The sequence below is a fragment of the Dermochelys coriacea genome, chromosome 1 (assembly GCF_009764565.3).
Source record: "Dermochelys coriacea isolate rDerCor1 chromosome 1, rDerCor1.pri.v4, whole genome shotgun sequence".
NCBI classification, from domain to species: Eukaryota; Metazoa; Chordata; order Testudines; family Dermochelyidae; genus Dermochelys; species Dermochelys coriacea.
In genome coordinates, this window is record NC_050068.2 from 41,805,326 (window position 1) to 41,820,055 (window position 14,730).

Sequence of the window (14,730 nt, forward strand, 5' to 3'; positions counted from 1 at the left end):
GCCATGCTGGAGCCTCCACATTTATTTGACTAGTAAAATTTGCAGAATTATGCAGAATTTTTAATACTTTGGTGCAGAATGCCCTCAGGAGTAATGTGGAACACACTAATTGCTGCCAGATTTACTCTCAAAGAACTGTGGATGAGACCTGATGATTATAATGACAAAACTTAGTCCAGGATGAGGAGGATCCCCGCCAATTCTAGTAAAACTTCTTGTTGCTAAACCCAGATGAGAAACATTTCTACTTGACTCAGTAACATTGCGTAGTGGAATCCTTCCTCCTGCTGGAGAGAATGTCTTGCACAGCCGAAGAGTATGTCCGTCCTAAAGCAGATGCCCATCCAAATACCATGCTCTGAAGTGGAGTGCATGTGGATTGGGATGCCTGATCTCACCGTTGTACTGGGTCAACAGACAGAGGAAGTTGAGGATAGGAATTGATGGGCAGGATGACATGCGGACGAGACTGGGAAATCAGAATTGTCTAGGACAGTAGGGAGCAATCAGAATGACTGTCACTTTGCCTCATTGGATCTTGTGCTGCATTCGAGGCAGTAGCAGCAGGGGCTGCAGGTTTGTATAATTTTTGGTCGTGCCCAGAATGGGTCCAAGTCTTGTCCCACACCCATCTCCTGCCTAAGGCTCTGGGAGGAAGTTTGGGTGCGGGCTCTGGGAGAGAGTTTGGGTGCAGGAGGCGGTTGGGGGTGCAGGCTCTGGGAGAGAGTTTGGGTGCTGGATGCGGGCTCTGGGCTGCGATGGGGGTTGGGGTGCAGGAAGGGGTTTGGGTGCTGGGTGTGGGCTCAGGGCTGGGACAGAGGGTTGGGCTGCGGGAGGGGGTGCGGGGCATGAGGCTGGGCTGGGGATCAGGACTTTGGGTTGCGGCAGACAGGCTGCCCCGGGGCTGGGGTGGAGGACCAGAGATGAGGACTCCCCCCAGCCCTGTCCTCGTCGGCAGCAGCAAGCTCTGGGGGAGGAGGGCAGGGGGCCCTCCCCGGCCCCCACAGCACGACACTCCTCAAGGTCCTCCACGCTGCTGCTTAGGAGGTCCAGCCAGGATAAGCCTCCCAGAGTCAACCCAGAGTCGCCTGCCAGGGGGCAGGGGCTGCCATGCGCCTCCTCCGGCGCAGAAGCTGCCTAAGTCTGCCCCCAGCGCCGCTCCCTTGTAGTCAGCGAGGGAACGCAGCGTGGAGCTGCATGGGACAGCCGCCCACTGCACAGGGCAGGCAGGGATGCTACGGGAGAAGCGAGCGGGTGGCAGGCAGGGCCAGGGGACACTCGGGGGAGGGGGCACGCGGGGGTAGCAGCTGGGGCCAGGGGAAGCTTGGGGGAGGCGTGGGGGCAGCAGGCAGAGCCAGGGGAGAGACCCGGCCCCGAATATTGGTGGAGCCGGGCCCCCTGGGCCCTGAACTTGCTGAAGCCTGGGTACCACAGGCCCATACAACTCGTCGCCCCTGAGTAGCAGTAGTGGAGGAAAGGCGTAGGTGAGTTTGAGTGACCAGGAGAGTAGGAGACAGTTGCTCTGGGTGGTGGCCTAGGACTCCCCTGAAGCAGAATGCGGTACATTTGCTGTTCATCTGTGAAGTGAACAGGCCTCTGCTCAGGGTCTCTAATCAGGTGAAGATGTCATGTACTACTGAATCATGAAGTTCCCACTCATGGTCAATCACTAAGTGAGTCCACAAGTACATTCCTTGTTCCAGGAATATAGGCTGCAGACAAAAGGATCTGGTGATTGATGCACCAATTCCAGAGATTTACCGCCTCTGCACATAGAGTGGCTGATCTCGTTTCCCCCGTTTGTTGATATAGAAAACGGTGGTGGTGGTGTCTGACATAATGTGAGCAAGATAGGAGCGAATGAACAGAAGAAAAGGTTGGCATGCCTTTTTTACAGCTTGGAGTTTCAGGATTTTTATCTGCATCCTGGATTCTTGAGGAGTCCATATTCCCTTTGTCATGTGGTCATCCATGTGGGCTCCCCAGCCTACCATGGATGCGTCATTAATGATTGTCTTGTCTGGGGAAGACCGAAAAAAGGGCATATATGATGTGGGTCTGTTCACCACTGGAGGAATGACAGTACCTTGGCATGGACTGTCAGCATGAAGTCCATGGAGTGATGGTTTTGTGAGTAAAAGGACTGGAGCCATGTCTGAAGGCAGCAGAGGTGGAATCACACAAAGGGGGTCGCGTAGGTACACAAAGCCACGTGACCAAGGAGGGACAGGCAAGTCCTGGCCAGTACATAAGGATTGCTCACAATGTGAGTTACGATGCCATTCAGTGTCTGGAATCACTCCATAGGCAAGTAAGCTTGCGCTGAGACCTACTTCATGGTAGCTCCAATGAAGTCCAGAGATTGCATGGGGTCAAGAATTGATTTCTCAACATTGACACTGACTCCAAGGGAAGGAAGGAGGCTGGGTAACACAGAGGTTGATGTGGGCTTCTTAGAATCATAGGACTGGAATGGACCTTGAAAGGTCTAAGTATTAGCAGGACTAAGTATTATCTAGACCACTCGTGACAGGTGTTTGTCTAACCTGCTCTTAAAAATCTCCAATGATGGAGATTCCACAACATCCCTAGGCAATTTATTCCAGTGATTAACCATCCTGACAGGAAATTTTTCGTAACTGCCTTTGCTGCAATTTAAGCCCATTGCTTCTTGTCCTATCATCAGAGGTTAAGAAAAACAATTTTTCTCCATCCTCCTTGTGTGTACTTTTTATGTACTTGAAAACTGTTATGTCCCCTCTCACTCTTCTCTTTTCCAGACTAAACAAACCCAATTTTTTTCAATCTTCTCTCATAGGTCATGTTTTCTAGACCTTTAATCATTTTTGTGGCTCTTCTCTGGACTCTCTCCAATTTGTCCACATCCTTCCTGAAATGTGGTGCCCAGAACTGGACACAATACTCCAGCTGAGGCCTAATCAGCACTGAGTACAGCAGAAGAATTACTTCTCATGTCTTGCTTACAACACTCCTGCTAATACAGCTCAGAATGATGTTTGCTTTTTTAGCAACAGCGTTACACTATTGACTCATATTTAACTTGTGGTCCACTATGACCCCCAGATCCCTTTCCACAATACTCTCTCCTAGGCAGTCATTTCCTGTTTTGTATGTGTGCAACTGATTTTTCCTTCCTAAATGGAGTACTTTGCATTTGTCCTTATTGAATTACTTCAGACCATTTCTCCAGTTTGTCCAGATCATTTTGTATTTTAATCCTATCCTCCAAAGCACTTGCAACCCCTCCCAGCTTGGTATCGTCCACAAACTTGCCTGGATCTGGTGGCTAGGAGTCAATTGTTGAGATATGGAAACAAGAAGAGGCCATAACAACTGATGTGGGCTGCTACTTTGGTGAAAATTCTGGGAGTGGCAGCTATCCCAAAGGGGAGCACACTGTATTGAAAATAGTGGGTGATCACTGTAAATTTCAGGAAATGTCTGAACAGAATGAATACTGATGTGAAAGTAAGTGTCCTTCATATCGAGAGCCGTAAAGCACATGCCCTTCTCTAAAGATGGAATTATCGCTTCCAGCGTGACCAGACAAAACTTAAGTTTGTGGATGAATCGACTGAGGTGCCAAAGATTGGGGATTGATCTCCACTGGAAGGTGAGACCTGTGCTTCTTTTGATGTTTCCTTGAGGGCTCATAAACTCTCTGAGGATAGAATTGAACAGACCTGTAGCACTGGGTGGATGAGTGGTGATGGAATTTTTGTTTCAGGGCGGAGTGTAGATGCCCAACAAACGAAAAGTAACCCTGGAGTCCTTTAGCGTGTGTAGTGATTCATCTGTTTTCTGATTAAAAAGATGGGATTTGTTGAAAAGGAGCTCCCTCTCAATGGTGTTCTGGGCCTCCCTAGGAAAACCAAAAGAATGGAGCCAAGACTCTGTACATGACTATCACTGTAGCCATGGCCCTGGAGGAGGTATCTGCTGCATCTACTGCAGACTGGAGGGTAGCTCTGGCCATGAGCTTCCCTTCATCAACAAATGCCTGTAAACAAGCATGATCTTGTTGTCGAAGGCTATCAGCAAACTCCTCAAATTTACTGTAATTCAGGCCATATCATAGTTAGCTAACAATGCCTGATAATTTGTGATCCTGGATTGCAGGCTAGAAGATGAAAATACTTTACATCCTAGAAGATCTAGACACTTCCCTTCCTTATCGGGTGGCATAGCTCAAGGGTGTTGTTGTTTGAATCTTTCTGCAGCAGCCTGGACTACAAGGGAATTTGGAGTGGGTGGGAGAAGAGAAATTCAGAGCCTTTAGTCAGAATGTAATAGCACTTCCCCGCTCCTTTGGGAGTAACCGTGCATGTGGCGGGGTGCTCCATACAGTCGTGGCAGGCTCCAGTATGTCTCCATTAATTGGCAATGCTATTCTTGCCGGTCCCAAAATGTCAAGGCTATCCAGAAGCTTGTGCTGGGACGCTTGGATCTCCTCTAAAGGAATCTGGAGTTCCCCATGACTCTCCTTAACAGCTCCTGGAATTGCCTGAAGTCATCCGGAGGGGAAGGGGATGATGTAGCCACTGCCTTGTCTGGAAAGGAGGAAGGAAACCTTGCTAGTTCCAGTGGAATTGCTAGGACCAGACTAAAAAGCTTTTCCTCCACCATCAGATCCGTATGCCTGCTGGAAGGATCCCTCAAGGTGGAGGAATGTGACGGTTCCCTTGCAGATCAGGCAGGTTCTGAGTGGAATATTATGTCCAGGGTCCCCAATATGGCCAGTAGGCTGAATACGACAGAGATTGTGGGGGTCCCTATAGCATCGGGTACCAGTGGCTCTATGGTGGCTGAGGCAGTAGGTGTTCCTATGGACATGGTGGCCTCCGCGATTGTGCATAAGAGTGGTATGATAAGGGTGGTTCTTCTCCCAGTTCTGACTCATGAGAAGAGGAGGAGGATTCCGATTCTAATGACGGTACCATCGGAGCCAGTAGAAGAGTGTAGAACATTAGTGCAAAGGGTGAGGGACCCTGTATTGGAGACACATCCCTTGGTGGTGATATAATCTCTCTAGAAGTGATGGGACCTGATGGAGGAGGTGACTCCAGATCCGGAAAGGCAAAGATCTCCTGGAGTGTGGTTCCAGGTCTCCCTGGTGTGAGAGGCACTCTCTCTTTCCCAGTCATTGGTTCTAGCGCTGGGATCTTTCCTGGCGCAGGAGGGTCTTGTGTCTTGTGGGGTGCCAGAGATGGCAGTACTGACAGATTGGTGCCTGGAACCGCAGGATCCCATTGTTTATGGGGCTTTTTTGCATGCCTGTGGGACATAGAACATACTCTGTCCCCTTGGGCAGAGCTGCTGCAAGGAACATCCATCTTTTTGAATTGGAGGAAGACTTATAGTAGTGCTTCTTTACCTCCCAACTGGCGTTTGCAGGGGTGGTTCCACTGGACTAGAGTTAGATGTAGTAGTGGGAGGCATGATCCTCGCTGAATCAGGCAAATGTAGAGGAGAGTTCCCTGGCCTGGGTCCGAGTGTGGTCTCATGGCGAGCTCCATGAGATGCTTCTGAAGGCGAAGTGCACAGCCTTCTCGGGTGCGGCTGGGGAAGGATTGGCAAATACTGCACGTTGTCGCGATGTGAGCTTCTCCCAGGGAGCAGAGGCAGCATTGGTGGTCATCACGAGAAGAATGGTGGGTAGGAGACACAAGAGTTTGAAAGCTGGAGCCCTGGGCACAGCCCGGCACCTACACCTTGGTAAGGGGAGGGGGGTGTGAACAGTGAAAACCACAAATCTATCTAAAAACAAGTATAAATTATTAACTATTAAAACTAAGAAAGAAAAATAAAACTAATAAATTACTATAAAACTCATTAAAACTACATACAACTATCTTTTTTTAGATGTGGATAAGAGATGAGGACAAAGAGTTTGGATCCAGACCATGCAGCGGATAGAAGGAACGAAAGATGTGGTCTGTCCTCCCTGCCCTTTATCACCTCGGATGGAAGCACAAGGCAGGCCAGGGTGCATGCGCAGACCAAGGGATGCTACTTTCAAATTCTCTGAGTCTGTGCGCATGGTGCGCATGTGTAACCCCTCAGTGGAATACAATAGAGACCATCACTCGAAGAAGAAAAATCAGGCCCTATATGTCTCAAACTGGAAACTAAAATTAGTGGATATTTCTACCTTAATCTCTCTTGCCTCAGTTCCCATCTGTAAAATGGGGATAATATTATCACCACACCTCAAGGGATATCGTAAAAATAAATTCATTAATATTTGTGATTCTCCCAAATATTATAGTGATAAGCACCACAGAAAAGCCCATGAGAAAATTAATAATTCTGTCTTCAGAGCAGGGTCTGAATAGTGTGCAGTAAATAAGCCATGGGGACAGACATTTATCGACAATGAGGAAAAAAAATATTGAATATCTACTCTTTCAGTGAGCACCATCTATCGTGTGCTCTGAGTAAGGCAGAGGTCCTGATGAAAAAAGTGCATGATCATGTAATTAAAGACTGTACCATAATACAAAAAGAAAAGGAGTACTTGTGGCACCTTGTGGCTGAAGGTGATGGCTAGTGGCGTTCTGTTATTTTCTTTGTTGGGCCTGTCCTGTAGTAGGTGACTTCTGGGTACTCTTCTGGCTCTGTCAGCCCCCAACTAAAACCTCTCCAACGCCTCATCAAGGATCTACAACCTATCCTGAAGAATGACCCATCACTCTCACAGATCTTGGGAGACAGGCCAGTCCTTGCTTACAGACAGCCCCCCAGTCTGAAGCAAATACTCACCAGCAACCACACACCACACAACAGAACCACTAACCCAGGAACCTATCCTTGCAACAAAGCCCGTTGCCAACTCTGTCCACATATCTATTCAGGGGACACCACCATAGGGCCTAATCACATCAGCCAAACTATCAGAGGCTCATTCACCTGCGCATCTACCAATGTGATATATGCCATCATGTGCCAGCAATGCCCCTCTGCCATGTACATTGGTCAAACTGGACAGTCTCTACATAAAAGAATAAATGGACACAAATCAGATGTCAAGAATTATAACATTCAAAAACCAGTTGGAGAACACTTCAATCTCTCCAGTCACTCGATTACAGACCTGAGGGTGGCTATCCTTCAACAAAAATACTTCAGAAACGGACTCCAACGAGAGACTGCTGAATTGGAATTAATTTGCAAACTGGATACAATTAACTTAGGCTTGAATAGAGACTGGGAATGGATGGGTCATTACACAAAGTAAAACTATTTCCCCATGTTATTTCTCCCCCCCTCACTGTTCCTCAGATATTCTTGTTAATTGCTGGAAATAGCCTACCTTGCTTGTCACCATGAAAGGTTTTCCTCCTTTCCTCCCCCCCCTCCGTTGCTGGTGATGGCTTATCTTAAGTGATCACTCTCCTTACAGTGTGTATGATAAAACCCATTGTTTCACGTTCTCTGTGTGTGTATATCAATCTCCCCTCTGTATTTTCCACCAAATGCATCCGATGAAGTGAGCTGTAGCTCACGAAAGCTTATGCTCAAATAAATTTGTTAGTCTCTAAGGTGTCACAAGTACTCCTTTTCTTTTTGCAAATACAGACTAACAGGGCTGTTACTCTGAAACCTATCATAATACATACGCACAAGGGAGCAAATTAAGGTTACATGGACAACTTTAATTCTGACATATCCTAATGTTTGTGTGTTTGACATTGCAACCTTAATAATGTTCTTTTAACAGTTTGTGCATAATATTATTTTGATTCATATGTCAGAAAGAAGGGGAGCCTATCCGAGGTTCTAGGTCAGTACCTTTGCCAAAGATTACAAAAAACAAACTCCCCATCTCCTTGCTCAGCTAACCCCATTAAACCCCACCCTCCACATCAGCCTGTGTCATCTGAGGATCAATCTACCAAGGCTATTTCAAATCAAGGAGTGGAGTTCATTCCAAAGCTGGGGGCCCTTCATAGAGAACTCTGTACCACCAGCCCCCTCTCTCTTAAATTGAGAGGATCCAGCTCAAGCACCTCTGATGATTGCAACTGCAGCACTGTTGCAGGAAGACAGAAAGAAAGAGGGCATCTCCCTAGTAGAAAGGTCCCAGTCCACTGAAGTCAAGTTAAATTCCCCTTAAATTCAATGCAGAAAGCCACAGGCAGCCAGGGTATCTTATGTAACAGAGTTGTCACTAAGAAGTGCCAGGCAGGTCACTGCATTCTGCAACACCTTAAATTTCTAGATTGACTGAAAATGTAGCTCCATATACAGAACAATACAGCAACCCACTCTTGAGATGCTAAAGGTATGGATCACAGTAGCATGGCCACATGCAGATGATAAAAATTATTTCTGGACACTGCTGCTATATGATCATCTAACAATAGATGAAGATCCAACAATACTACCAGATTGAACATATCTTCAGTCAAGGACAGAGAAATTATTCTTATTATACATTCTGGCTACTTCCCCCAGCATTCTGGCTATTTCCCCCAGTTTTATCTGGATTAAGTTTCTTCCAGCTAGCTCTCATCTATGCCCCATAGCTCCCTAAAACACTAGGGCAGACAATCAATAGCACTGTCAAAGTTGTTCAGAGAAAGAATAGAACAGAGTTTCAGAGTAGCAGCCATGTTAGTTTGTATTCGCAAAAAGAAAAGGAATATTTGTGGCACCTTAGAGAATAACAAATTTATCTGAGCATAAGCTTTCGTGAGCTACAGCTCATTTCATGGTATGCATGAACAGAACAGAATGTCATTAGCATACTGAAAGGCCACACATCCTCACAAAATCTCCCGATGACCTCATATACACACACACAACAGGAGGGAAGAAATAAACAATTTCCACATGCCTTCTGGGATTACTGGGACACAAGTAAGTAGAGGAAGAGTTGAAAAAACCTCACCAAAACCAGCAGGCAATTTCTTACTATCCTCACACTCATCAGGACATCAAGTCAATCCTCATCCTTCTGCCACAGGGATGGAACAACCAATAAACAAATAAACCCCACAACACCACACTGGCCTCTCCTCCTTTTCAATAACAAATCACATCCTTCACCAAGGAACTCTTACCCTCAGAAGCCATTCACTTCCACACTTAAAAGACCCCAGCACCTCTCCACAAGTCTCGCACCCAAAGAGACACAAATCCTATCCCCATTCTCCTGTCACAGGAATGGAAATACTGACTGAAACAGCCAGGGATCACCAGTACAAGAGAAAAAGAAAAGGAAAAACAAAACAAACCCTCCCAAATGAAGGTACATTCCCACTCCTGGTACAGTTGCCATGCATGTGGAAGTGATGGTTTCTCTAAAGAGACACTCTCCTCTCTTTTACTCCAAATGATCCATTCTACTGAATTGCAGGTTCTCCTTAGGTACAATCCCAGTAGTGAGAAAGTAAGAGTATATTGCTGTGATGTACAAGTAAAGAGAAATCACCACTACTCATTTAAGGAAAAACATTACTCAGAACTGTGCCAGGTCATTAATCAAAACGTTTCACAATCTCCCAACATATAAGTAAACAGATAACTGTTTATCTTACCTCCTCCTTTCAGGCCTTTTGACTGAAGGTTTAAGAAAATATGATTTTCAGAATTCAGACAGTCCCCAAACTTCGTACAATCAGATAACTGAAAAAGAAAAAAAAAATGGAAGATCTTGATGTACATTCTCCAGTATCACTACTTTGCAATGGCTATTCTCCAAACATTTTGAGAATGTTAAGTACTTTTTAGATATTAAAATTTAGAGACCAAGTCTCAACACACTGCTTCAATATTTAGTCTCTAAATATATCATTCTGATATCTTCAATTGTGCATGACATGAGAGTGCAATTTTTTTCTGTTACATAAAGGACAAAATTCTGCCCTCAGTTACATGAATGCAACTTCATTTGACAGCAATGGGAGCTATACCCATTTATGTAGGGGCAGAATTAGATTCCAAATGTTTTTTTCTCCCCTAGCCACACAAAGTTCTCCTGTTTTGGTTCTTTGCATTTGTCTTAGTAATTTGCAATAGATCTAACTCTCAGAATATAAATCTTAGATGATGTCTTTTGCCTGGTGGTCTAACCAGCATTCCACAGATGAATTCATGATGTCAGTAGCTAGATTAGAAAATGACCCTATGAACATGTAATCCTAGGAAATGCAAAAAACTCCTCTAAAGGGTTTTATAGCCCCAGATGCTTAATAAATCATTCTGATTACAAATGTGCCTTTTTTTGTTTGGAAAGTGGCACATTGGGACCACTACTGGACACAAAAAATAACAGTCAATAAAATAAAATAACTATCATTTTAAGGAACAGGTCACAAAGACCTGTATACATATACTATATGTATATATTAGATGCACATAACATATATACCCTCAAAGAAGTGTATATGTATAGGGTTGGGAGGATTAGATTTTTGTTGGTAATTGTTGATTTCACCAAACACACATGAACTGATAGAAAAATATTCCCATCAATAAAAATGGAGATTTACAAATATGTAAAGTAAGAAAAATGCTGCTTGAAAACTTAAGAAGTATGATCTAGGGATATTTAGTTAGATGTGATGTTGATACTTTGTATTTTAACAGTTATGAAGTTCTAACTGTTTGAATCTCAATGTCTACTGTCATTAAATAATTATTGTTTGAAACCCTACCCCAAAATGTCCTAGAACTGTGAAAAATTTAAATTGATACAAAAAAAATGCTTAAAAGCCATAATTTGGTGCAACTGTGAAAATGTAAACAGATATAAAGCAAAAATGCTTAAAAATCAATGTTATCTGTAAAAATTATTTTAAAAAAAGAAAAAAAAATCTGCTAAGCCTAAATATATATGGGTGATGTCCTCTCAACTTGGATCTAAAACTAGCAATATCACAATGGAACAATGAATGAAAGTGTAATACTCTGTAAGAGAGGATATACAGCAACAAAAGTATATTGCAATAGAACAACTGGAAAATGTGATCATTTGGGTCCTGTTTTGCCCATGCAGACCTCTGTCTGTAGTGTTGTGCAGGATCAGGGCCTAGCTGTCTATCAAATCTCTTAATAGCTATACTTCAGATAGATTGTGATTACATTTTGCAGGGATTGACTCAAAAATGACAGAATTCCCCATTATGCATCCATACAATAGGTTATACTCTGAGAAGATACCAGTATTTATAATATAGATAACAAAAATAAAATTATAGGTTACAGTGAGACTTCTATTATTTGTGATGTTACACTCTAAGATATCTTCAGTGAGCCTGGAATAATCAAGATGATTTAACAGAGAGAATTTTAAATAGCCACTGCCAACTTGAAATCTAGTCAATTTCAAATAATTAGCTAGAACTAGCTTCAGTTTATAGTGAAGTTTATAAAGTAACTACTTTGGATCTTATTGCGACAGATAAAGATAAATTAATCACTTGGCTGGATATAAATGATTGCCTAGTGATCTGTGATCATTACTTGATTACATTTGGTATTGGCACACAAAGGACTATCCCACCCTTTGATATATATTCCTGGTGATTCAAAAAGACTAACCTCCCAAAAATGAGAAAAATTAGCTAAACGGATTTGGAGTTAAAAATTAGACATAAAAATGTGAATGAAAATTAGGAGTGTTTTAAGAAGAGTTTATTAGATGGCCAAAAAATCACAATTCCACAGTCAAGAAAGATGACAACTTTGGCTAAAAGTCCATCCTGGTTCAGTGCTAAAGTGATGACAGCAATTATTTAAAATAAAGCAATATTTAATAAGGGAAAAAGAGAGAAATATAGCAACCAATATAAATCAGAAGATATGAAGTGCAGAAAATTGATATGACAAAATAAAGCCATTAGGGAAAAATCCACAGCTGCCAGTACTAAGAATATTAAAGAGTTAAAATATATTAGAAACAAAAGAAATTCAAGCAATCCAATTTGAAAAGAAGCTGAATCATTTACTCCTTTCACATGAGGATGATAAAAGACTTTCTAGTCTATTCGTAACTAAGAAGGATGACAACATCTGCTATGGATAAACATTTTTAAAATTAGCAGGTCCAGAAAATTTGCACCTAAAAAGTCTGGAAAGAGTTGGCTAAGGAGATTTCTGACCCACTGATGTTAATTTTTAAATAAATCTTGGAATGCTGGGGAAATTCTAGAAGACTGGAAGAATGCTAATGTGGGGTCACTCTTCAAAATCAAGACTGGATGAATTTCTGGAAGATATGCTGTATCTATACACAAGATATTGGGCTCAACATAGCAGTAGCTGGATGAAATGTAATGGCCTATGTTATAGGTCAGACTAGAAAACCTAGTAGTCCCTTCTGACCTTAAACTCTATGAATCTGAATCTATTTGCCCCTGACTCTCTATGCCAATGTTTATCACTTCAAAATAGTATTTTCCTCATTATAAATGTTTTTCCCCTCCATGTTTCTGCTATGAAAAACCCATAATCAGGGGAAACTGACTGCAATTAAGCTTTTATAGTGAAGCTGACTACACACAAAGTATTGTCAAATGCACAAAGCAAACAAAAAATTCAACTTTTTTTTAATCCTTTTCAATCACAGCAATTTTAAATGCTACTTGTGACAATAGCAGATAAAAAAATCAATGGCAGAAGTGTTATACTTAAGTAGATGCTATCTCTGTAAAGTGTGCCTTTACAATAGTTAAAGTTTATGCCTGCAATCTTTCAAACACTTATTGTCAGCAGCAGCCTTCTCCCAGCTCCAAAGCATGCACTGCCACTCCCAGTTTTTGCAAGTTTTATTTTCTTTACAGATGTTAGCAAACAGAAAAACAGTCTTTTAACTCCTTCCTTAGCCTGAGGCATAGACGACTCATGGGGGTCGGCACAATCTAAAAGGGAGGACACATGAACGTCCCACTTGTTTCTTCATCCCAACAACCCCCCCACCCTGCACCCAACTGGGGGCTCCCATCCTCTCCCCACCCCATGTTACCTGCGAGGGTGGGGAAGGGAAGGGGAGAGGAGGCTCTCTTCTTCTCCCACTGCGCCATCCTCCCCGCCCTCCGCAGCATGTTCAGCCACTCTCCCAGGCAGCTGGGCCTGGGCAGGGAGTGGGACGGAGCTGCTTCTCACATAGCTCAAGCCAGCCGCACAGGGTTGCTGCTCTGTGCATCAGAGCAGCTGCATGAGAGAGCCTGGTTGTGCCCCCACCTGAGCCCGGCTGCCAGAGACAGGGGCTGAGAGAGCTGGAAATGTGCTGGGGGAGAGAGGGGGCTCCAGGTCTTTCGGCCCTTGTCCCCAGCAGACGGACCTGGGGACAGTGCCCAGCTGCCAGGGACAGGGACCAAGCATGCTGGGGGGGCAGGTGCAACAGGAGGACAAAGCCCCTCTTCCTCCCTGCCTTTGCAGGTCAATCTGGGGGGGGCCAGGCGGGCACTTGACCCTGCTTGCCCCCACCGACACGTCAACTCTGGCAGGCTTCAGGGCCACCCGTACCAGAGGTTTCTGGCACTCCTTCTCCTGGCAGCTTCCCAATTAAGTCAACTCTGCTCCCTTCCTGCCAGGGCTGTCCCTAGCAATTCTGGGGCCCTATGCAGCCCCCCCCCCGCGGGGGGGGCAAGCCTCCATGAGGAGGGGAATGGGGGGGGCAGGGCAGGGCGGGCCGGGCAGGCTTCTGGGGTGGGGGGAACCATCCCCCAGCGCTCACCGGTGGCGTGGCTGAAGCCCTGGCTGCTGAGCTCAGGGGAGTGGGGTCGAGGCTGGGCCTGCACTCACCGGCAGCAGGAATGCAGTGACCTGGCCTCATCCACACCACCTGTGAGTGCTGGGAAGGGGTCTGGGGCGGGGGCCTGGGGAAGAGGCGGGGGCCTGGGGAAGAGCTGGAGCAGAGGCTGAGCAGCACGCAGCTTCGCAGGGTACCAGGAATAGGTCATGCTGGTGAGGGAGTGGCACTATCTATGAAAGAAAACATAGAGTCAAATATAATAAAAAATCTTAAATGAATCAAACTGTACCATAGAATCTCTATGGAGAGAAATTCCATGCTTGAATAATAAGAGGATAGCAGTAGAAATGTATTACTGACCACCTGCCCAAGATGGTGATGGTGACTGTAAAATGCTCAGGGAGATTAGAGAGGCGACGAAACCATAAAAACCCAATAATAGGGGATTTCAACTATCCTCATATTGACTGGGTACATGTCACCTCAGGACAGAATGCAGAAATAAAATTTCTAGACTCCATTAATGACTGCTTCTTGCAGCAGCTAGACCTGGAACCCAGAAGGAGAGAGACAATTCTTGATTTAGTTCTAAGTGAAGCACAGGATCTGGTCCAACAGGTCAATAGAGCTGAAACACTCGGTAATAGCAACCATAATATAATTAAATTTAACATTTCTGTGTGAAGGAAAAATACCAAAGAAGCCCACCACTATAGCACTTAACTTCAGAAAGGGGAAGGACACCAAAATGCAGAAGCTAGTTAAATGGAAATGAAAAGGAACAGTCACAAGAGTGAAATGTCTGCAAACTGCATGGAAACTTTTTAAAAACACCATAATAGAGGCTCAAATTAAATGTATACCCCAAATTAAAACCAACAGTAAGAGAACTAAAAAGTGCCCCCATGGTTAACCTACAGAGTGAAAAAAGCAAAAAAGGCATCCTTTAAAAACTGGAAGTCAAATCCTACTGAAGAAAATAGAAAAGAGCATAAACTCTGGCAGGT

At 44.4% G+C, this 14,730-nt stretch overlaps 1 protein-coding gene across 4 annotated transcripts in view; it reads right to left on the reverse strand.

Annotated features, from left to right (window-relative positions):
* The window catches only part of SACS (sacsin molecular chaperone), a 234,169-nt gene that overhangs the window by 62,783 nt on the left and 156,656 nt on the right, over nucleotides 1-14,730 (reverse strand). For all 4 annotated transcript variants that reach the window (XM_043504295.1, XM_038388880.2, XM_038388864.2 and 1 more), the window contains one exon: nucleotides 9,564-9,651. In XM_043504295.1, the coding sequence (XP_043360230.1) occupies nucleotides 9,564-9,651 (88 nt within the window). The remainder of the gene's footprint in view (nucleotides 1-9,563; nucleotides 9,652-14,730) is intronic.